The sequence below is a fragment of the Pan paniscus genome, chromosome X (genome assembly GCF_029289425.2).
Source record: "Pan paniscus chromosome X, NHGRI_mPanPan1-v2.0_pri, whole genome shotgun sequence".
Taxonomy (NCBI): domain Eukaryota; kingdom Metazoa; phylum Chordata; class Mammalia; order Primates; family Hominidae; genus Pan; species Pan paniscus.
In genome coordinates, this window is record NC_073272.2 from 21296986 (window position 1) to 21320774 (window position 23789).

A 23789-nucleotide genomic window follows, 5' to 3' on the forward strand; every position below is an offset into this window, starting at 1 on the left:
GATAAATGGAAATGTATACTGATCGATACCATTAATTTAAACATAAAAGCAAGCTTTGGCATATATCATATATTTCCTAACGTAGTTATTCCAATAAACTAGTTTAAATTATGGAAACATTAACTTAATACTTTGTGAAAAAGTTCACACACCGGGTTTCAGCAATTTATTATTTCACAAAGCACATTTCATTCTACACTGGGGTTCTGGTATGTTTACTGATGGGGGTCAAGGGGAGTGGTGCAGGTGGGGGAGGGTGCTGACATTTACTGAACACTTACTAAGTTCAAGGCACAGACTTTGAATCTCTACACAGGGATCTTTTTAAATGAGGCTCAGAGATATTAAGTAAGTTATCCAGGCTCACACAGCCAATAAACGGGAAGATAGAAATCCAAACTCAGACCTATAAAGCAAATGGTCTTTCTCCGTCACCACCTGTATCACCAGGGCCAGTGTGACACAATGATAGAAGACATGTTTAGAAGGTTTCATTACAGGTCTCTGGTGGGAGTTTTTGCTCTGGAAGGCAGAAAGGCCACTGCATCAAGGATAACCTGCACTTCCTGTACTTTCCTGGATAATGAGACGAAAAGGAGGCAGTAGTGGTCCTGCCTTCTGGACTCAAAGTGCCTGGGGGCACTCATCGTGGGGCAAGACTGGCATCCCACGTGTTCAAGGCATCAGGCTCGGTTTGTCAAGAAGAACTGTGTCAAACTTCATTTGAGATGAATCACAGATCTAAATGTAAAAGCCGAAACAAAGTTTTTGGAAGAACACATAAAAGAGTTCCTGCACAACTGCAACCTGGAAGGTTCCTTAGGCAAGATAGAGCAGGCAACCATAAAAGAATAATATTCTAGATTAGACTTCATCAAAACGAAGAGCTTCTGCTCATCAAAAGCCACCATTATGTACATGGAGAAGCTAGCCACAGTCTGGGAGCAAATATTCACAAAATATATGACAAAGCACTTAAATCCAAAACATAAAAACCTCTCATAATTCAATAATAAGATGACAGACAACCCAATTAAATGGGTCAATGGCTAGAATGGACACCTCACAAAGGAAGATATCTGCATGTCCAAAAAGCACATGGAGAAGTACTCAACATCATTAATCATGAGGGAAAGGCAAATTAAAACCATGAGGAGAAACCACCACAACCCTTATGAGAAGAACCACAATTGACACGATTGGTAATACAGTGTTGGTGACGATGTGAAGCCACTGCAACTGTCACACATTGGTGCTAAGAATATAAAATGGTACAACCACTTCAGAAAAAGGGTTGGAAGTTTCTGATATACTTCAACACACACTTAACCCTTTGATCCAGCCATTCTACTCATAGGTATTTACTCAAGAGGAATAAAAACACTGGTCGACAAAAAGTCACAAAGACTTGCAAATTGCAAATGTTCAGAGCTGCTTTGGTTGTTAACAACTCCAAACTAGAAGCAACCCAAACGTTCATCAATAGGAGAATGCCTAAACTAACCGGTATATTCTTACAATAAAATTGTATAATATTAGAAAGGAACAAACTACAGATACATATAACTGTATGGACGAATCTCAAAATCATCATGCTGAGTGAACAAAGCCAGACACCAAAGAATACATATTGTATGAGACCATTTAGATGAAGCTCTAGGAAAGGCAGATCTAATCTACAGAGATGACAGCAGATCAGTCATAGCCTTATAGGGGTAAAGGTAGGATTGAGGGAGAGGGGACATGATGAAACTTTCTGGAAAAACAGAAATGTTCTCTATATTGCAATGGGGGTTGCATTAGACAGGTTTAGTCATTTTTTAAAGTTGTACAGCTGAGATTTGTATATCACAATGCCTATACATTTTACATTTAATATGTTTAAAAAGAATAATTGGCCGGGTGCAGTGGCCCACGCCTGAAATCCAAGCACTTTGGGAGGCCAAGGCGGGTGGATCACCTGAGGTCAGGAGTTCGAGACCATCCTGGCCAACATGGCGAAACCCAATCTCTACTGAAAATACAAAAATTAGCTGGGTGTGGTGGCGTATGCCTGTAATCCCAGCTACTCAGGAAGCTGACGGAAGAGAATCGCTTGAACTTGGGAGATGGAGGTTTCAGTGAGCCGAGATCACGCCACTGCACTCCAGCCTCGGTGACAGAGTGAGACTCCATCTCTAAATAAATATAAAAATAAAAAAATAAAAAGAATAATCAAGTATGAGGTAGGGAATGGATAGAGGTAAAGAAGAAATGAGAACAGCAGGATGTCAATAATTGTCAGAGCTGGGTAATGTACATGCTTGAAATTTTCCATGATAAAATAATTTAAGAGGGAAAGTTATCTACATCGAATGCTCCTGTCTCTCTCTACCTTCTCTTTCCCCTCCCTATCTGTGTCCAGTTCTGCCTGGCCCCTGGGATGGCCTGCCACAGACCCCAATTCCTGAATGAGCTCTACTTCCTGCCAGGACTCACCCACTACTCAACTCCCTTCTACTCCCCAACCACTCTCCCTCCCCAAACCAAGCCCCAACAACCGCCAGGCATTTCTGCCAGTCCCATCACATGCAATTGCCAAAACCTGTGCAAGTTACTGGGAAACAAGAATTTTGCCAGCCTACTTTACAGAAAGTTCAGTCCTATTCCAACCCTGTTATTTGGCCGGGATTGAAACAGCACCTATTTCAAAGCCAGATACATAGAAGACTTTTAAAACAGTTTATGGCTCGTATTCCAAAACTATGTTTGGAAGTTCACTGCAGGGAACTGAAAATACATTTTGTCCTAGTAACAGATAATAACACAGCCAGTAAGGTAGCAGACCAGCCCACGGATATCTACTCTAAAATGCACTCAAGGCTCAAACAGCAATGTCTCCATTAAATGCTGCAGGTGAAATGCTTCTTTCAAAGTTGGCCCACATGACTAACGTGAGGAAAGTTCCAGGCTCAATTCTGAGTCAGTAGCACTAACAGCAGCATGGAAACGAAGGAAGCTCAGGGAAGGGCCCCTATGGACAAGCCAACAGCCAAGTCCAACAGAAGACAGCTGAGGTCCAGCCATGGACTTCTGCAGCCGGGGGTCCCTGGGAGCACTCATGGTTGTCCAGCCTGAGCACGCCTGGCCACTCTCTCCAGCAGGGAGGGAGAAAGGGAGAAGGCTTCTGAGTTACAACGCCATCTTTAATCGCCTACTGTACTTAAAGTAAAAATCGTACTTATATTCTAGAAAATAACATACAGTATAGAAAATATGGACAAACCAGAAGAAAAAGAACCGGTATTCCATTCCCAGCAATAACTGAAACCACTACTTCCATCCCAGCATGTTCAGTTTGAGTTCTTCTAGTCTCTTCTGTCAGATATGCACCACTGAAGAGAAAGGTTCAGACCTAGAAATGTGTCATTAGGATGGATGTTACTTCTTAATAAAATCGTAAGTGCACTCTATCTATGGCCTGACTACCATTTTCAACATGCCACTGGAAACTGCATTCTAAATTTCTTTTGAGGGCACCACATAAGATCTGCTTTATCTCAACAGGAGAAGCCAGCTGTCATCTGTGCCCACTGATGATTATTTTTAAGAGGAGCTGGGTAGATATTCGTAGCAATCACTCAAACGGTGGCAAAGAAAACTATACCTGGCTCCCGGCCATTGAAGAGTTCGCTGTCTGGCAGAAGATCAATCATTAAATCAATAATTATTTAAGGGCTGGGTGCGGTGCCTTATGCCTGCAATCCTAGCACTTTGGGAGGCTGAGGCAAGCAGATCACCTGAGGTCAGGAGTTCTAGACCACCCTGGCCAACATGGTGAAACCCCATCTCTACTAAAAATACAAAAATTAGCCGGGCAAGGTGGCACATGCCTGTAATCCCAACTACTTGGGAGGCTGAGGCAGGTGAATCGTTTGAACCTGGGAGGTGGAGGTTTCAGTGAGCCAAGACCATGCCACTGCACTCTAGCCTGGGCGACAGAGACTCAGTCTCAAAAAGTAATAATTATTATTTAATCACAATTGTTTTGCCTGTGAGGAAAGAAAACCTCAGCATACAAAAGCCAACAGGGAGAAGGAGGGGAGTCCATGCAGGCTCCCTTGAAGAACTTGGATATGAAAGCTGAACAGGTATTGATCAGAGGAAGACTACAGGTGGGGGTGGGGACTGATATGGTTTGGCTGTGTCCCCCACACCTCATCTCGAGTTATAATCCCTACGTGTGGAGGGAGGGACTTGGTGGGAGGTGACTGGATTATGGGGGCGGTTCCCCCATGCTGTTCTCATGACAGTGAGGAAGTTCTCACGAGATCTGATGGTTTAAAAGTGGCAGTTTCCCCTGTGCTCTCTCTCTCTCCTGCCACCATGTAAGACGTGCCTTGCCTCCCCTTCCCCTTCTGCCATGATTTTAAGTTTCCTAAGCCCTCCCCAGCCATGCCAAACTGTGATTCAATTAAACCTCTTTTGGGGCCAGGCACAGTGGCTCACGCCTGTAATCCCAACGCTTTGGGGGGCCATGGCAGGTGGATCACTTGAGCTCAGGAGTTCAAGACCAACCTGGCCAACATGGCAAAAGCCCATCTCTACAAAAAAATACAACAATTAGCCAGACATTGGTGGCTCATGCCTGTAATCCCAGCTACTCTGGAGGCTGGGACTGGAGAATCACTTGAGCCCGGGAAAGTGGAGGTTGCGGCGAGCCAAGGTTGTGCCACTGCACTCCAGCCTGGACAACAGGGTGAGACCCTGTCTCAAAACAAAACAAAATTACCACTTTTGTATATAAATTACCCAGTCTCAAGTACTATCTTGTAGCACTGTGAAAATAGACTAATATGGGGACGGAAACCAGGATACAGTAGCCTCTAGGCAGATACATAAATTTGAACGCAGCCAGACTGGTCCAACTTTGAGAGACCAGTTACAAAGCTACTGACAGTAACCTGGATGAGACAAGATGGTGCTTAGACCAAGACAGTAGCAGGGCATATAGAGAGAAGCGGGCAAATCTGAGAAACATTTTGGAAGTAACTACCTGGATTTGACAATGAGGGAGAGAGTGGGATCGCTGACTCCTAGCTTTCTGACATGAACTGCTAGGTGGGGGATTTTACTCATCCATGTTTACTTACCCTTATAGATGGCAATGTCTAAATTAACTATCGCTCCTATGCTCTGCTAGAAATAAATGTGGCCAGTCTCCTGACCATGTGTAGATGGCATGCAAAACGTATGTGCTGTATCAGAGGGCTGCCTGTTTCATCACTGCACAGCCATCAAACCAACATCTCCCACAGGTCCATCTTCCTCTGAACTTTAAGCATTCTCCAGAATGATGAGGAAGGAATATTCAGCAAGTTATCTTCTTGTTCTTTGAGACAGAGTCTCACTCTGTCACTCAGGCTGGAATGCAGTGGCGCAATCTCAGCTCACTGCAACCTCCCCCTCCTGGGTTCAAGTGATTCTCCTACCTCAGCCTCCCAAGAAGCTGGGACTATAGGCATGGGCCACCATGCCTGGCTAATTTTTGTATTTTTTGGGAGAGACAGGGTTTCACCATGTTGGCCAGGATGGTCTCAAACTCCTGGCCTCAGGTGATCTGCCCGCCTCGGCCTCCCAAAGTGCTGGGATTACAGGCGTGAGCCATCACACCCGGCCATAGGATATAAGAAATCTTAAGGCATTTTTCAGGCTCCTTCTTGCAGGAGCAAATGCACATGTGGGCTGAGCCCACTAAAATAAGTTGAAACAAGATGTACATTTAGGCCAGGCATGGTGGGTCACACCTGTAATCCCGGCACTTTGGAAGGCTGAGGCAGGAGGATCACTTGAGCCCAGGAGTTCGAGACCAGCCTGGGCAATATAGTGAGATCCCCATCTCTACAAAAAAAGTAAAAATAGCTGGACATAGTGGCGTGCACCTGTAGTCCCAGCTACACAAACAGGAGGCTGAGGTAGGAAGATTGCTTGAGTCCAGGAAGGTGAGGTTACAGTGAGCCCTGTTTGTGTCACTGCACTCCAGCTGGGTGACAGAGCAAGAACCTGTGGGAGGGGAGGGGAGGGGAGGGGGAAAGAAAGAGAAAAGAGATGTATTTAGGTATTTTTAGCAGAATGCATGACAAGCTCTATTAGTCAGGATAAGCTAGGCTATGCTGCCACAACAGACAAATCCCCAAGGCTTCAGTGGCTTAATTGCTATCTTTACTCCCTGATCTTCAAGTCTGCCACAACAGAGGCAGAGAGATGGAGGAGTGCGTCACCTAACTGCTTTAAAAGCCCAAAGTGATGCTTGCTGCTGCTGCTCACATCGCACTTGCCAGTACTAGTCACAAGGGCCCAAGGGATATGAAGAAATGTGGAAGAACATATGGATGTTTGGCGAACACTGTCTTTGCCACACAATGCATCAAGCTAATAAAGAATCCAGAGATACCACCACAGAGGGAGAAGCCAGACATAACTCACGTGAAAGGTGGCAAGGAAAACTAGAGCTAGCCTTATTTTAAACCATTTCATATCTTTTGTTTTAAAAAAAGCCCAATATCACTGTCAGATAAAAACTAACAATCACTACAGTATCATTTAATGCCAAAGGAAAAAGTTACCTAAGGCTGGGCACGGTGGGTCATGCCTGTAATCCCAGCACTTTGGGAGGCCAAGGTAGGTGGATCGCTTGAGCCCAGGAGTTCAAGACCAGCCTGGGCAACAAGGCAAAACCTTGTCTGTACAAAAAACTAGCCAGATGTGGTGGCGTGTGCCTGTAGTCCCAGCTACCTGGGAGGCTGAAGTGGGAGGATCACCTGAGCTAGGGAGGTAGAGTCTGCAGTGAGCTGTCATCGTGCCACTGCACTCTAGCCTGAGCAACAGAGCGAGACCTCCTCTCAAAAAAAAAAAAAAAAAAAGCCCAGAAACAAAAAGCTTGCCAAACAGGTATAGGGTTCCTACAGCACCAAACCTCTTATTTTTTGAAAGATTTTATGTAAAAAATAATAATAAAAATAAAACATTTGAAAAAGTTACCTAGCCTCCAAAACTGATGAAACCATGAAGGAAGATAAAATGTCTCCACCCACCCCCACCCCAAGCCAGTATTAACCTGATGGCTGATGGCCCAAGCATCTCATTTCTATTTTCTTAGCCCACAGCAGCACAGAGAGGGGCTCCATGATTGGCATGTACTATGAACAGTAATGATTCGTGACATGAGATGACCCACAGCCTGACTCTTTCTTGGTAAGGCCTACCCCAGGAGATAATTTTCTAGCAGTTGGACTAGATTTTCAAAACCTAAGTTGCAACTCTCTTATTACTATAACAAACGATGCCAAAATCTCAGTAACCTGACCAAATAAAAGCTTCTCTCTTGCATATGCAAAATCCAAAGTGGATATTCCTCCTCTGCCAGCTGTCCTCCAAAGAGTAACTCAGGGAGTCAGGTACCTTCCATCAAGTGCCACCATCATCGTCTACATGGAGACCATGGAAAGGGATGAGAAGATACGGGAAGGCCTAGTGGATTCACCAAAAACTTGGCCCAGAAGTGGCAGACATCACTCTCACCTATATGGTAGTAAGGATGAGTCTACATAGACTCAAAGGATGCTGGGAAATGTAGTCCTTGGTTCTCAGCAATAACTACGAGCATAAATCTCTTTTCTTTTTTTTTTTTGAGATGGAGTCTCACTCTTGTCACCCGGGCTTGAGTGCACTGGCATGATCTTGGCTCACTGCAATCTCTGCCTCCTGGGTTCAAGCAATTCTCCTGCCTCAGCCTCCCGGGTAGCTGGGATTACAAGTGCACGCCACCACGCAAGGCTAATTTTTGGGGTTTTTTGTTTGTTTTTAATTTTGAGATGGAGTTTCACTCTCGTTGCTCAGGCTGTAGTGCAATGGCACAATCTCGGCTCACTGCAACTTCCACCTCCCGAGTTCAAGTGATTCTCCTGCCTCAGTCTCCCGAGTAGCTGGGATTACAGGTGCCTGCCACAACGCCCAGCTAATTTTTTGTATTTTTAGTAGAGACAGGGTTTCACCATGTTAGCCAAGCTGGTCTCCAACTCCTGACCTCAGGTGATCCACCCACCTTGGCCTCCCAAAGTGCTGGAGTTACAGGCATGAACCACGGCGTCCGGCCTGATTTTTGTATTATTAGTAGAGACGGGGTTTTGCTATGTTGACCAGGCTGCTCTCGAACTCCTGACCTCAAGTGATCCACCCACCTTGGCCTCCCAAAGAGCTGGGATTAGAGGCATGAGCCACCACACCTGGCAACAGCACAAATCTTTAGCAGCCACCTCACTAACTCCACCACACTTTATACCCCACAATGACTCTTGTATAAGCCAGCCAGAAAAGGAGTATCATCAGACTAGAGCAAAACCAAATAACGAATCTGGAGACTGAAGCCCTAGTCTTAGTTTTTATTTATTTATTTTTCTTGAGACGGAGTCTTGCTCTGCCGCCCAGGCTGGAGTGCAGTAGCGCGATCTTGGCCCACTGCAACCTCCACCTCACGGGTTCAAGCGATTCTCCTGCCTCAGCCTCCCAAGTAGCTGGGATTACAGGTGTGTGCCACCATGCCCAGCTAATTTTTTGTATTTTTAGTAGAGACAGGGTTTCACTATGTTGGCCAGGCTGCTCTCTAACTCCTGACCTCCAGTGATCCGCCTGCCTTGGCCTCCCAAAGCCCTGGGATTACAGACGTGAGCCACCGCACCCGGCCTAGTCTTATAGTTTTCCTATCGATGTTCAGGAAATATGAAAACATCCTAGTATGGGTTGCAATACTTCACAACTTTTAAGATCACTGTGCACGTAACAGAAGGAAAAAACAAAAATCAGAAGCAGGACCCCTGGGTCAGGAAAGTAACATTTAAATGAGGTTCAGAGAAGAGTGAAGTTATGCAAAGCCAGACACAACAGGTATGGGAAGATCACTTGTGCCTCAGAAGCTGTTCTTGCCATTTAAGCAGTTAATAGCTAACTCAAGAATGCTGCTAATTAGCATCTAGGTAGAGGCTCTCACTTACACAACTAACCACCTAACTATTCTAAGAGTAAACAAAACGGTGTAGCCCATGAAGATAAAAGCATTGTATTCTATCAGTCCCAATGTCATTTTAAGACTTCCTAGTACAATAAGTGTATTCAATTACAGCATCCCAGGAGGATAGCTTCCACAGTCAAAACATTTGAGAAAGTATGAGACGAAGTCACACAGGTCTCTTTGCTTCCTGCAACTTGCCTCAAGTCTTTAAGATGTTCACAAACACTGAGAACCTCTAGGAGGGAGACACAGGATGCAGTTGACAAAAGCCTACCAAAATTAGCCGGGCACTGTGGTGCATGCCTGTAAGTCCCAGCAACTCGGGAGGCTGAGGTGGAAGGATCACTTGAGCCCAGGGAGGTCAAGGCTGCGGTGAGCCGTGATCGCGCTACTGCACTCCAGCCTGGGTGAGAGTGAGACCTTGTCTCAAAAAAAAAAAAAAAAAAAGAACAACTAATATAAACTCAACCCTAATGTAAACTAAAGATTTCAAGTGAGTATGATGTGTCAACATACGTGTAAGTTCATCAATTGTCACAAGTGCCGTAGTCTGGTGGAAGAAGCTCATGATAGGGGAGTTTGTGGGAGAGGGCAGAGGGGTTGATGGGAACACTCTGCACTTTTCTTCTCAAGTTTGCTGTGAACCTACAACTGCTCTAAAAAACTATTTTTAAAAAAGTTCTGGAGATGTATATTGGTTTATAGGGTTTTGTTTTGTTTGAGATGGGGTCTCGCTGTTGTCTGCCCGGGCTGGAGTGCAATGGCACGATCTCAGCTCACTGCAACCTCTGCCTTCTGGGTTCCAGCAATTCTCCTGGCTCAGCCTCCCGAGTAGCTGAGATTACAGGTGCCCGCCACCACGCCTGGCTAATTTTTGTATTTTTAGTAGAGACAGGGTTTCACCATGTTGGCCAGGCTGGTCTCAAATTCCTGACCTCAGGTGATCCACCCGCCTCGGCCTCCCAAAGTGCTGGGATCACAGGCATGAGCCGCCGCGCCCAGCCAGGATATTGTTTTTTGTTTTTTGAAATGGAGTCTCGCTCTGTTGCCCAGCCTGGAGTGCAGTGGTGCAATCTTGGCTCACTGCAACCTCTGCCTCCTGGGCTCAAGCGATTCTCCTGCCTCAGTCTCCTGAGTAGCTGAGACTACAGGTGCACGCCACCATGCCTGGCTAATTTTTATATTTTTAGTAGAAACAGGGTTTCGCCATGTTGGCCAGGCTGGTCTCAAACTCTTGAGCTCAGGTGATCCACCCACCTCAGTCTCCCGAAGTGCTGGTATTACAGGTGTGAGCCACCGTGCCCGGCCTGGAGATGGATATTGTTGATGGTCACGTAACAGTGTGAATATATGTAATGACACTGAAATGAACACTAAAAATGGCCAAAATAGTAAATTTTGTTATACATATTTTATCACAATTTTAAAAACCACAAGGACCGGGGGTGGTGGTTCACGCCTGTAATCCTAGTAATTTGGGAGGCTGAGATGGGGGGATCACTTGAGCCCAGGAATTCGAGTCCATAAGATCTCACAGAGTGAGAGTTCATCTCTACAAAAAATAAACAAAATGCGCCAGGGGTGGTGACTCACACCTGTAATCCCAGAATTTTGGGAGGCTGAGGCAGGAGGATTGCTCAAGTCTGGGAGGTTGAGGCTGCAGTGTGCCAAGATCGTGCCACTGCACTCTAGACTGGGCAACAGAGTGAGACCCTGTCTCAAAAAAAATCTATATATATGTACAAAAATTTAAAAATAAATATTTAAAAATAATTTAGAAAACACAAATGGGACATGCCCTGCCCCTCTCAGCCCACGGTACTTTCCTTTTCCAACAGCATCCACTTGCTCTTGCTTACGTCCAAGGCCTGCCTGCCATTTTCCTGCAGCTCATCCAATCCACTATATGTGCTAGTGACACAGCCCCAAGATTTAGACCCACACAGGACCCCATGAAACACTACAAGGAGATGGAAAACCACAGTCAAACCTGACTTTGACTTGCTGTGAGAACAGGACACAGGAAGTGCTTAAATTTCCCGTAGATGATGGCCCCTAAAACATACTTGGGCCAAAGCAGACCTGATAGATATCTACAGAACTCTCCACCCCAAGTCAACAGAATACACATTCTTCTTAGCGCCACATAGCACTTATTCTAAAATCGACCACATAAATGGAAGTAACACACTCCTCAGCAAATGCAAAAGAACAGAAATCATAACAGCCTCTCAGACCACAGCGCAATTAAATTAGAACTCAGGATTAAGAAACTCACTCAAAACCGCACAACTACGTGGAAACTGAACAATCTGCTCCTGAATGACTACTGGGTAAATAACGAAATTAAAGCAGAAATAATGATGTTCTTTGAAATCAATGAGAACAAAGATACAATGTACCAGAATCTCTGGGACACAGCTAAAGTAGTGTTTAGAGGGAAATGTATAGCACTAAATGCCCACAAGAGAAAGCAGGAAAGATCTAAAATCGACACCCTAACATCACAATTAAAAGGACTAGAGAAGCAAGAGCAAACACATTCAAAAGCTAGCAGAAGACAAGAAATAACTAAGATTGGAGCAGAACTGAAGGAAATAGAGACATGAAAAAACCTTCAAAAAAATCAATGAATTCAGGGGCTGGTTTTTTGAAAAGATCAACAAAATTGATAGACCACTACCTAGACTAATAAAGAAGAAAAGAGAGAAGATTCAAATAGACACAATAGAAAATGATAAAGGGGCAATCACCACTGATCCCATGGAAATACAAACTACCATCAGAGAACACTATAAACACATCTACACAAATAAACTAGAAAATCTAGAAGAAATGGATAAAATTCCTGGACACATACACCCTCCCAAGACAAAACCAGGAAGAAGTCAAATCCCTGAAAAGACCAATAACAAGTTCTGAAATTGAGGCAGTAATAGCCTACCAACTAAAAAAATCCTAGACGGATTCACAGCCGAATTCTACCAGAGGTACAAAGAGGAGCTGGTACCATTCCTTCTGAAACTATTCCAAACAACAGAAAAAGAGGCCAGCATTATCCTGATTCCAAAACCTGGCACAGACACAACAAAAAAAGAAAATTTCAGGATGAACATCGATGTGAAAATCCTCAATAAAATACTGGCAAACCGAATCCAGCAGCACATCAAAAAGCTTATCCACCATGATCAAGTCGGCTTCATCCCTGAATGCAAGGCTGGTTCAACATACGCAAATCAACAAACATAATCGATCACATAAACAGAACCAATGACAAAAACCACAATTATCTCAATAGATGCAGAAAAGGCCTTCGATAAAATTAAACACCGCTTCATGCTAAAAACTCTCAATAAACTAGGTATTGATGGAACATATCTCAAAATAATAAGAGCTATTTAAAATAAACCCATAGCCAATATCATACTGAATGGGCAAAAGCTGGAAGCATTCCCTTTGAAAACTGGCACAAGACAGGGATGCCCTCTCTCACCACTCCTATTCAACATAGTGTTGGAAGTTCTGGCCAGGGCAATCAGGCAGGAGAAGGAAATAAAGGGTATTCAATTAGGAAGAGAGGAAGTCAAATCGTCTGTTTGTAGACAACATGATTGTATATTTAGAAAACCCCACGGTCTCAGCCCAAAAACTCCTTAAGCTGATAAACAACTTCAGCAAAGTCTCAGGATACAAAATCAACGTGCAAAAATCACAAGTATTCCTATGCACCAATAAAAGACAAACACAGAGCCAAATCATGAGTGAACTCCCATTCACAATTGCCACTAAGAGAATAAAATACCAAGGAATATAGACCAATGGAACAGAACAGAGGCCTCAGAAATAACGCCACACATCTACAACCATCTGATCTTTGACAAACCTGACAAAAACAAGCAATGGGGAAAGGATTCCCTATTTAATAAATGGTGATGGGAAAACTGGCTAGTCATATGCAGAAAACTGAAACTGGACCCCTTTCTTACACCTTATACAAAAATTAACTCAAGATGGATTAAAGACTTAAACGTAAGACCTAAAACCATAAAAACCCTAGAAGAAAACCTAGGCAATACCATTCAGGACATAGGCATGGGCAATAACTTCATGGCTTAAACACCAAAAGCAACGGCAACAAAAGCCAAAATAGACAAAGGAAATCTAATTAAACTAAAGAGCTTCTGCACAGCAGAAGAAACTATCATCAGAGTGAACAGGCAACCTACAGAATGGGAGAACGTTTTTGTAATCTATCGATCTGACAAAGGTCTAATATCCAGAATCTACAAGGAACTTAAACAAATGTACAAGAAAAAAACAACCCCATCAAAAAGTGGGCAAAGGATATGAACAGACACTTTTCAAAAGAAGACATTTATGTGGCAAACAAACATATGAAAAAAAAACCCATCAATACTAGTCATTAGAGAAATGCAAATCAAAACCACAATGAGATACCATCTCACGCCAGTTAGAACGTCGATCATTAAAAAGTCAGGAAACAACAGATGCTGGAGAGGATGTGGAGAAATAGGAATGGTTTTACACTGTTGGTGGGAGTGTGAATTAGTTCAACCATTGTGAAAGACAGTGTGGCGATTCCTCAAGGATCTAGAACCAGAAATACCATTTGACCCAGCAATCCCATTGCTGGGTATATACCCAAAGGATTATAAATCATTCTACTATAAAGACACAGGCAAATGTATGTTTACTGCAGCACTATTTACAATAGCAAAGACTTGGAACCAACCCAAATGCCCATCAATGATAGACTGGATAAAGAAAATGTGGCACATATACACAATGGAATACTATGCAGCCATGAAAAAGGATGAGTTCATGTCCTTTGCAGGGACATGGATGAAGCTGGAAACCATCATCCTCAGCAAACTAACACAGGAACAGAAAACCAAACACTACATGTTCTCACTCATAAGTGGGAGCTGAACAATGAGAACACATGGACACAGGGAGGGGAACATCACACACACACCCCAAGGCCTGTGGGGAGTGGGAGGGGAGGGAGAGCATTAGGACAAATACCTAATGCATGCTTAAAACCTAGATGACAGGTTGATTGGTGCAGCAAACCACCATGGCACATGTATACCTATGTAACAAACCTGCACGTTCAGCACATGTATCCCAGAACTTAAAGTTAAAAATAAATACTTGGGCCGTTCAACAGTTCCCCTCCCCCACAAGCCTTTTTCCAGAACAGCACTGTTCAATAGGACCTTCTGAGATGAGGAAAGAGTTCTGTAACTTCACTGTCCCACCTGGGAGTTACTTGTGCCTACGGAGCATGCATTTATTCGTTTATTTAGAGACAGGGTCTCGATCTGTCACCCAGGCTGGAGTGCAGTGGCATAAACACAGGTCACCGCAGCATCGACCTCCCGGGCTTAAGTGATCCTCCTGCCTCCACCTCCCAGGTAGCTGGGACCACAGGCACATGGGTGCCACCACATCCTGCTTTTTTTTTTTTTTTGCGCTCAGGTTGGTCTTGAACTCCTGTACTCAAGCAATCCTCCCACCTTGGCCTTCCAAAGTGCTGGGATTACAGGCGTGAGCCACTGCACCTGGCCTATCAAGCGCCTTAAATGCCACTAGTGCAACTAAGGATCTTACCATTTTTACCGTATTCTAATCAGTTTAACTGTCAAGAGCCACCTGTGGCTAGTGGCTACCAAACTGGACAGAGTGGTTTTAGAATTTTTACAAAGAAGCCAAAGTGAGAGCTCTGTATCTTTTTTGGTGGAAACATCAAAAAGCAGTGAGTGATGGAGGACGAATCCAGGAGACAGTGGAGGTGCTCATCTGTTTAGCCCAGGAACCCACTTACTGTGTATGTACTTTCTCAAACCTCTGAAAGCAATTCTAATGCACTGAGAAATGATTTACTCAAGACCAGGACAAGGTTAACCAAAGGGAGCTCATGGTACAGCCCAACATTCTAGGCCACCCAGGCCAGAGTGAGCCAAGGTGACGTGTCTGTTGTGTGGCTCCCGAATTGAAAGCCTGAGATTTGACGTCTGCATCTTCACAGTCGACCTGTTAGAAGGGCCCCCCCCCCGTACACACACACTCCGCCCCAGGGAAAGCAAAAGCCACCGCACACAAATCTTTCAGAGGTGGCACCAGCAGGAAGGAGAGTGTTGTGCCTCATGGCAAAAGGAACATTTAACCGTTCAGAGAAGAGTCTGTTCAAACTCCAATTTTGGAGCAGAATGAATACAAGTTGAGAAAACGGAGTGGTTCTAGGTGAACTGGACTCCTGAACGACTTTTCTAAAAAGATGTTGTGCTGAAGAGTATACTCAGTGTGGTCAGAAATGTCAGGAGAGTGCTTTCAATGGGTCCAGCTGCCACTTGTTTAAACAAGCCTGACTCCCCCCCTCCCCCGCCCTTCCAGCTGGGGAGAATTTGCTCTGCAAGAAAAACAGATCTGCGCTGCCTCCAGCAGAGGCTGAATCCTAATCATCCTAGCTTACTATTACAGCAAAGCAACTTCCCATATCCTATCTCATCAGCTTTTAGGTTTAGGGTAGGCACTGTTACTCCCTTTGACCAGAAACTGAGGCACAAGGACTCCCAGGTAATTACTGTCTCACATATAATGCTTCTGAACGTCACCCAGGTGACAGAGGTTTGTCACCAAAGGTGCTGTACGGGAAAAAACGTCAAGCAACAATTCATTCCACACCGAGAGAAACTCTTGCCAATCCAAAGTACGCTTCTTAAGGCTGGATTCTCAGGCACATTTATTATAGTGAGTTTAGAGACCTAGAGTCCCACTCCAGCAAAGGTGCCCCCGAACCCGTGAATGCTGTGCATTATGGGATAAAATATACGTCACAGGGTGGTGGCTCACACTCCACCGTCAGTGTTTTGGGGACGAGAATTGAAGTGTGCAAAGGAACACTTGGTATTTCTAAGTAGAGGCAACACAGACACACGTAAGACACCGATTTCCACTCCTGGCTGCAAAATGGAATTGCCTGGGAAGCATGACACTTCTAAGGCCTCGGGTGCTTATGTCATTGGTCTGGGGTCCGATCTGGGCACCCAGAGTTTTAAAAGCTCCCCAGGTGATTCTAATATGTAGCCTGCGTAAGAGACCTGCCAGGAATGAGAAAGCAAAAGTTGGATAACTTGGGAGAAGGGGGGCTTGGTAGGGTCTGGGTTACAGGCTGTTTCTTGGGTTATCTGATGTTTAAGATGCCTGAAGAATCAGAGTCTAAATGCCCGTGGCCTCTATTTTCTTATCTGTAAAAGGGCACAATGTTAACGACTCTACCCTCCCCCAAAGGCAGGACGTCCTGTTGGACGGATCAGGGGGTGAGAGGATAGGAGGGGGGCTAAGGGGAGGGGGATGAGAGGAAGGGGACTAGGGGAAGGGGAGGGGGACTAAGGGGAGGGAGACTAAGGGGAGGGGGGCCTGCGGGAGGGGGGACTGGGGGAGGGGGATAAGGGGAGGGGGACTAGAGAGGAGGGGAGGGGGACGAGGGCGAGGGGGACGGGGGAGAAGGACGAGGGGGCGGGGCGGGTGCCCTGGCTCGTGTGAGGGTAGGTGAACTGGGACTGAGGTGGGGACGAAGCCGCTCTCACCTGCGTCGTAGAAGGCGTCGAGCACGGCCGTCTCCCCGAAGTCCAGCTCCCCGAAGGGCACGGAGGTGAGGTGAGCGCCCTCGGCCTCGCAGGCCCGCAGCAGGCACTGCCGCGCCCCAGCCTCCGGGCCGCCGGCCGCGCCGCCCTGGGAGCTCTCACTGCGCACGTATACTGCCCGCAGAGCCCGCCGCGGCCCGCCCCCACTCTCGCCCTCGCCGCTGCCGCCTGCCGCGCCCTCCGCCGCCCCGTCGGGCTCCGCCGGCCCGGCCGCGCCCTCCACCCCCGGCGGCGGCGGGCACTGAGGAGACTCGCTCGCCGCCCCGAGGGCCCCGGCCGGAGCATTCCCACCGCCGCCCTCCATGTGCCCGCCTGCGCGCCCTTCCCCTGCGCGAGTGGCCAGCGGCTGCGATCCGCTAGGAGGCACAAGTTACAGCAGCCGCGCAGGCGGTCCCGGCACCTGCTCCTGAAGCGCGGGACGCTACGGGAATCGAGGGAACGGAGCGCACCGGGGGCCCCGCGGCGGGCCGAAGACGACAGTGCCCCTAGGCTGCAGCCTGAAGCTCAGGCCCCAAGGCCCCCAGCGCCCTTTGAAGGCCGGAGAGAAAGAGGCGGGGGCTGGGGACGTCAGGGCGAGCGAGGGGCGGGGAGGGGGCCGGGGAGGGCGGCGGGGCAGGAGCGGGGAGGGTGCCCCCTGCTGCCCCCTCCAGGCAGCGCCCGCCCGCAGCCGGGAGACGCCGAACACGGGAACAGGAATTGGGGGAGGTTTTTTTTTGTTTTTTGTTTTTTGTTTTGGCCATCCCTCTAGCCTGACCACCATTAGGAGCTCCAATTTCTTTTTTCTCAAAACAACTTGAAGCATTCGAGCAGGGTAAAAACTCTTTCAAAGCATCGGTTGGAATGAAATGTTCTATTCCCAACTCAATACAGACGTATTAATAGTTTTCACCCGGCATTGGGATGAACGGATGCTTCATCCCTGGTTGCCAAGCGCACGGCCCCCCGTGAGCTCTGTGCCGGAGGCGAGCTCGTCCTGGCTTTCGCCGTGACCTTGACAAGGCACAGGGAGGCACCAGCAACAAATTTTGTCTGGAAGATAGACTCCAAGTACGCTGCCTGCCTGACCTTTGAAAATGCCGTGAACTCAAAGGGGCCCTCACTCGGATCTTAGGCACTTCACGAATTTGGACACAAATATTAAAAGAAAATAGTGTTACCACTGAGGGTAATACCATTATTCTTATTTTTTATCTTTTTTGAGACAAAGTCTGTCGCTATCGCCCAGGCTGGAGTGCAGTGGCGCGATCTCTGCTCTAGGCTCCCTACAACCTCTGCTTCTCGGGGCTCAAGCTATCCTCCCACCTCAGCCTTCAGAGTAGCTGGGATTACAGGCACGCACCTCACCATGTCCGGCTATTTTTTTTTTTTTTTTTTTTTTTGTATTTTTAGTAGAGACGGGGTTTCACTATGTTGGCCAGGCTGCTGTCGAATTCCCGAGTTCAAGCGACCCGCCCGCCTCAGCCTCTCCAAGTGCTAGGATTACAGGCGTGAGCCACCGCACCTGGGTCATTGTTTTCTAAAAGATAGAATGCACCGGACGCTGTCACAGACTTGGAGGTTTTTCTTTTTTCAATTGCAATATTATTTTTAAACTTTATTTTTAATTGACAAATAATAATTGTATATATTTATGGAATACAATCTGTTGTTTTTCATTTAAGTTCAGGGGTATATGTGCAGGTTTGTTACATAGGTAAACTTGTGTCATTGGGGTGTGTTGTATAGATTATTTCATCACCCAGGCATTAAGGCTAGTACCCATTAGTTATTTTTCCTGATCCTCTCCTTCCTCCCACCCTTCACCCTCTGATAGGCCGCAGTGTGTGTTGTTCCCCTCCATGTGTCCATGTGTTCTCATCATTTAGCTCCCACTTATGAGTAAGAACATGGGGTATTTGGTTTTCTGTTTCTGCATTTGTTTGCTAAGAATAATGGCCTCCAGCTCCATCCATGTTCCTGCAAAGGACATGATCTCATTCTTTTTTATGGCTGCATAGTATTCCATGGTGTGTATGTACCACATTTTCTTTATTCAATCTACCATTGATGAGCATTTAGATTGATTTCATGTCTTGGCTATTGTGAATAGTGCTGCAATGAACATACACATGTATGTGTCAACAGAGTGAACAAACAACCTACAGAATGGGAGAAAATTTTTGCAAACTATGCATCTGACAAAGGTCTAATATCCAGCATCTATAAATAACTTAAATTTACAAGAAAACAACAAACAGCCCCATTAAAAAGTGGGCAAAGGACATGAACAGACACTCTTCAAAAGAAGACATACATGTGGCCAACAATCATATGAAAGAAAAGCCTCAACATCACTGATCATTAGAGAAATGCAAATCAAAACCACAACTAGATACCATCTCACACCAGTCAGAATGGCTATTATTAAAAAGTCAAAAAATAACAGATGGTGGCGAGGCTGTGGAGGAAAAGAAACATTTATACACTGTTAGTGGGAGTGGAAATTAGTTCAACCATTGTGGAAGACAGTGTGGCAATTCCTCAAAGACCTTATAACGGGAATAACATTCCACCCAGCAATCCCATTACTGGGCTTATACCCAAAGGTTTTCTCTTTTTTAATAACAGCTTTATTGAGCTATCATTCACATACCATACAATTCACCCATTTAGAGGGTACGATTCAATGAAAGTTTTTAGTATATCCACAGCGTTGTGCAGCTATGGCCATAATGAGTTATATAACATTTTCATCACCCCACGCCCCAGTGCAAAAATCAATCAGTACCCATTAGAAACCACTCTCCCTCCTTCCCAACATCCCCAGCTCTAGGTAACCATAAGTCTACCATCTCTGTAGATTTGCCTATTCTGGACATTTCATACAAATGGAATCATGCAATGTGTGGACATAGGTTTTTGAGCATATACCGGAGCAGGATTTCTGGGTCACATGCTAACTCTACAGTTTTTTTTAGAAAACGTTTTTATAGAGATGGGGTCTCACTATCTTGTTCAAGCTGGTCTCGAACTCCTGGCTCCTACCTCGGCCTCCCAAAGCACTGGGATTACAAGTGTGAGCCACCACACCAGGCTTACCTCTGTGTTTAACCTTTGGAGAAATTTCCACGGTTTTCCAAAGTGGCTGCACCGTTTTCCATTCTCACCAACCAGCAGTGTTCCAATTTCCCTGCATCTTCACCAACACTTGTTATTGTTTTTGGATTATGACCATCCTAGCAGGTGTGAAATTGTACTTCATGATGGTTTTGATTTCTATTTCCCTGATGGATAATGACACTGGGCATCTTGTCATGTGTTAATTATTGGCCATTTGTATAACAACTTCTGAGTGATGTCTATTCAAATCCTTTGCCCATTTTTTAATTGAGTATTTGTCTTTTTATTATTGAGTTGTAAGAATCCTCTACATATTGTGGATAGAAGTTCCTTATCAGATATGTGATTTGCAAATATCTTCTTCCATTCTGTGAGCTGTCTTTTTACTTTCTTGAGGGTGTCCTTGGCAGCACATCACAAGCCATTTTGACACATGCAGGATAGGACTTATAAAACATTTCAGCTTCTTTGCATGCTTCAGTACTAATACAGTCCACCTCCCACCCCCAAAGAAAGCAGAAACTATCTGTATAAATCCATGAAGAAATCCTGCCCTCGTTCCAGCCCTGGCAGAAATCACAAGCAGCTTCCATGTGCATCCTCGTCTGTGGTCAACGAATGGAAAATGGGTTCTGAGGAAATCTGTGAGAACACACAGACCAGGCTGGGAAGCAGGAAAGCTCAGAAAAACTCTCCACACCTTGTTCTAAGACATTTTTTGTATGATGCTATAAAAGGACACATGTATTCTTTGTAACCTTGTAATGCATAATAATAGTAATTTTCCTAATATGCCTGTTCATCTGGAATTATTCCAGGGACTGCCACAGCCTTCAGAAGGGCAAAGATGCCCACTTAAAATCCCTTGCCAGCATCTTGCTGTTGTCCCCATCACAATCTTCCCGAATTCCTCTCAGCTCTCACTGGGGCCCTGCTGATGGAGTGAGACCCACGGGAGCTGTGAATTCTGGCTTGAATAAGAGCTTCCTCTAAATACAAACCCTGCTGAGTAAATGCTGAGCGCGCAGCATTTACCCAGCTAACGAGCACCTTCCCTGAAGTTGGGACACACAGCCCACCTTCTCATTGTGTGTAGCAATTTGCACACCTGAAGCATGCCCTGGCCCCTTCCCCCAATGTCCTTCCTACCTCCCCCCAGCCCCACTGAGAAGAAAATTGCAAAATGCTGGATTCGTTTCTTCTGTTTAATTGAACAACTGTCTTGTTCTTACCTTTGCCTTGCCCCTTATTAAGTACATGCCCTGGAAACAACTTTGTCCTAATGTAGAGGTATCATGGAAAGTTCTTCCATATATTTAATTTTTTTTTTTTTTTTGAGGCAGGGTCTTGCTTTGTCACCCAGGCAGGAGTGCAGTGCCGCGATCACAGCTCATTGCAGCCTCAACCTCCCGTGCTCAAACAATCCTCCTACCACATTTTTTTATTTTTTTTGTAGAGATGATGTCTCACTATGTTGCACAGACTGGTCTCCAACTCCTGGGCTCAAGCAATCCTCCTGCCTTGGCCTCTCAAAGTGTTGGGATTACAGACATGAGCCACCATGCCTGACCTCTTCCATATATTTAGAGGAAATCCCTTTGTGAGTGCTACCCACTATTTTTTTTTTTCAGACAGGGCCTTGCTCTGTTGCCCAGGCTGGAGTGCAGTGGTGTGATCATGGCTTACTGCAGCCTTGACCTTCTGGTCTGGGCTCAAGCAATCCTCCCGCCTCAGCCTCCCAAGTACCTGGGATCACAGGTGTATGCCACCATACCTGGCTAATTGTTTCTGTAGAGATGGGTTCTTGCCATGTTGGCCAGGCTGGTCTCAAACTCTCAGGCTCAAGCAATCCTCCCACCTCCGCCTCCCATAGTGCTGGGATTACAGTTGTGAGGTACTGTGCCTGGCCACACCCACTGGTTCCAATTTAATTATTCTTCCACATGGCAACTGTCCAAGAATTCTCCTTAAGTCTTCTCTTTTGCAGGTGATACCCCACCTCCCAGGCCCTTCGATCATTTCTCCATGGCATCATTTCCAGACTACTCTCCACCCTGATGACCCTCTCCTAGAGGATTCCATATTTGTCTCTATTGTTGTTTTGTGTATGTAAAAAACTTTTTTAATTAAAATGTTTTCTTTTGAGATAATTGTAGATTCACATGCAATTATAAGAAATAAAACAGAGACATCTAGTGTACCCTTGATCCAGTTTGTCCCAATGTTAACATCTTGTTGTATACTACCATAACCGAGACATTGACCTTGATACAATCAAAATACAAAACAGGGCCGGGCACAGTGGCTCACACCTGTAATCCTAGCACTTTGGGAGGCTGAGATGGGCGCATCACCTGAGGTCAGGAGTTCAAGACCAGCCCGGCCAACATGGTGAAACCCCATCTCTACCAAAAGTATAAAAATTAGCCAGGCGTGGTGGTATGTGCCTGTAGTCCCAGCTACTCAAGGGGCTGAGGCATGAGAATTGCTTGAACCCGGAAGACAGAGGTTGCAGTGAGCTGAGATCATGCCACTGCACTCCAGCCTGGGTGATGGAGTGAGACTGTGTCTCAAAAAATATATATATATATATATATGTGTGTGTGTGTGTGTGTGTGTGTGTGTGTATACACACAAGGATTGGTTCTGTCACCCTTTGATAGCCACACCCATCACCCTTCTCAACCCCCATCCCTAACTGCTGGCAAGCACTCATCTCTTCTTCCCTACTTGCCCCCTGCGACGGAGTCTTGCTCTGTCACCCAGGCTGGAGTGTACTGGCGCGATCTCGGCTCACTGCAAGCTCCACCTCCCGGGTTCTAGCAATTCTCCTGCCTCAGCCTCCCGAGTAGCTAGGATTACAGGTGCCTGCTACCACATCTGGCTAATTTTTGTATTTTTAGTAGAGATGGAGTTTCACCGTGTTGGCCAGGCTGGTCTCAAACTCCTGATCTCAAGTGATCCTCCCGCCTTGACCTCCCAAAGTGCTGGGATTACAGGCGCCCAGCCACATAACATTTTTGAAGTGACAAAATTATAGAAATGAAAAAAAGGGCCGGGGGCATTGGCTCATGCCTGTAATCCCAGCACTTTGGGAGGCCGAGGTGGGCGAATCACTAGGTCAGGAGTTCAAGACCAGCCTGGCCAACATGGTGAAACCCTGTCTCTACTAAAAATACAAAAATTAGCTGGGTGTGGTGGCACACACCTGTAGTCCCAGCTACTTGGGGGGCTGAGGCAGAACAATTGCTTGAACCCGGGAGGCGGAGGTTGCAGTGAGCTGAGATCGTGCCACTGCACTCCAGCCTGGGCAACAGAGCAAGACTCCATCTCAAACAAACAAAAAGTTATGTAAATGGAATCATACAATATGTAACATTTTGAAATTCTTTTTTCATTCAGCATCATTCCTTGGGATTCATCCAAGTTGTTGCATGTATCCATAGTCCATTCCATTTATCGCTGAGTACTATTCCATGGCATGGATATACCACAGTTTCTTTAACCATTCACCATTTGAAGGACATCTTGGTTGTTTCCAGTTTTTGCCTATTATAAATAAAGCTGCTATAAACTTTCATGTACCAGTTTTTGTTGTTGTTGTTTCTTTGAAATGGAGTCTCACTCGGTCACCCAGCCTGGAGTGCAGTGGTGCAATCTCAGCTCACTGCAACCTCCACCTCCCAGGTTCAAGCAATTCTCCTGCCTCAGCCTCCCGAGTAGCTGGGACTACAGGCACGTGCCACCACACCTGGCTAATTTTTGTATTTTTAGTAGACATGGGGTTTCACCATGTTGGCCAGGCTGGTCTCAAACTCCTGGCCTCAAGTGACCTGCCCACGTGGCCTCCCAAAGTGCTGGGATTACAGGCGTGAGCCACCATGCCTGCCCCCACTTTTTTTTTTTTTTTTTTTTTTTTACAGAGTCTCACTCTGTCACCCAGGCTGGAGTGCAATCTCAGTTCACTGCAACCT

General features: G+C 45.8%; 1 protein-coding gene across 1 annotated transcript in view; it reads right to left on the minus strand.

Moving 5' to 3' along the window:
* MAP3K15 (mitogen-activated protein kinase kinase kinase 15) overlaps window positions 1–18860 on the minus strand; it is a 155403-nt gene extending 136543 nt beyond the window's left edge. The window contains exon 1 of the mRNA XM_034950280.3: window positions 16660–18860. Coding sequence (XP_034806171.1) covers window positions 16660–17020 — 361 coding nt within the window. The 5' untranslated portion in view covers window positions 17021–18860. The remainder of the gene's footprint in view (window positions 1–16659) is intronic.
* Window positions 18861–23789: the final 4929 nt, after the last annotated feature.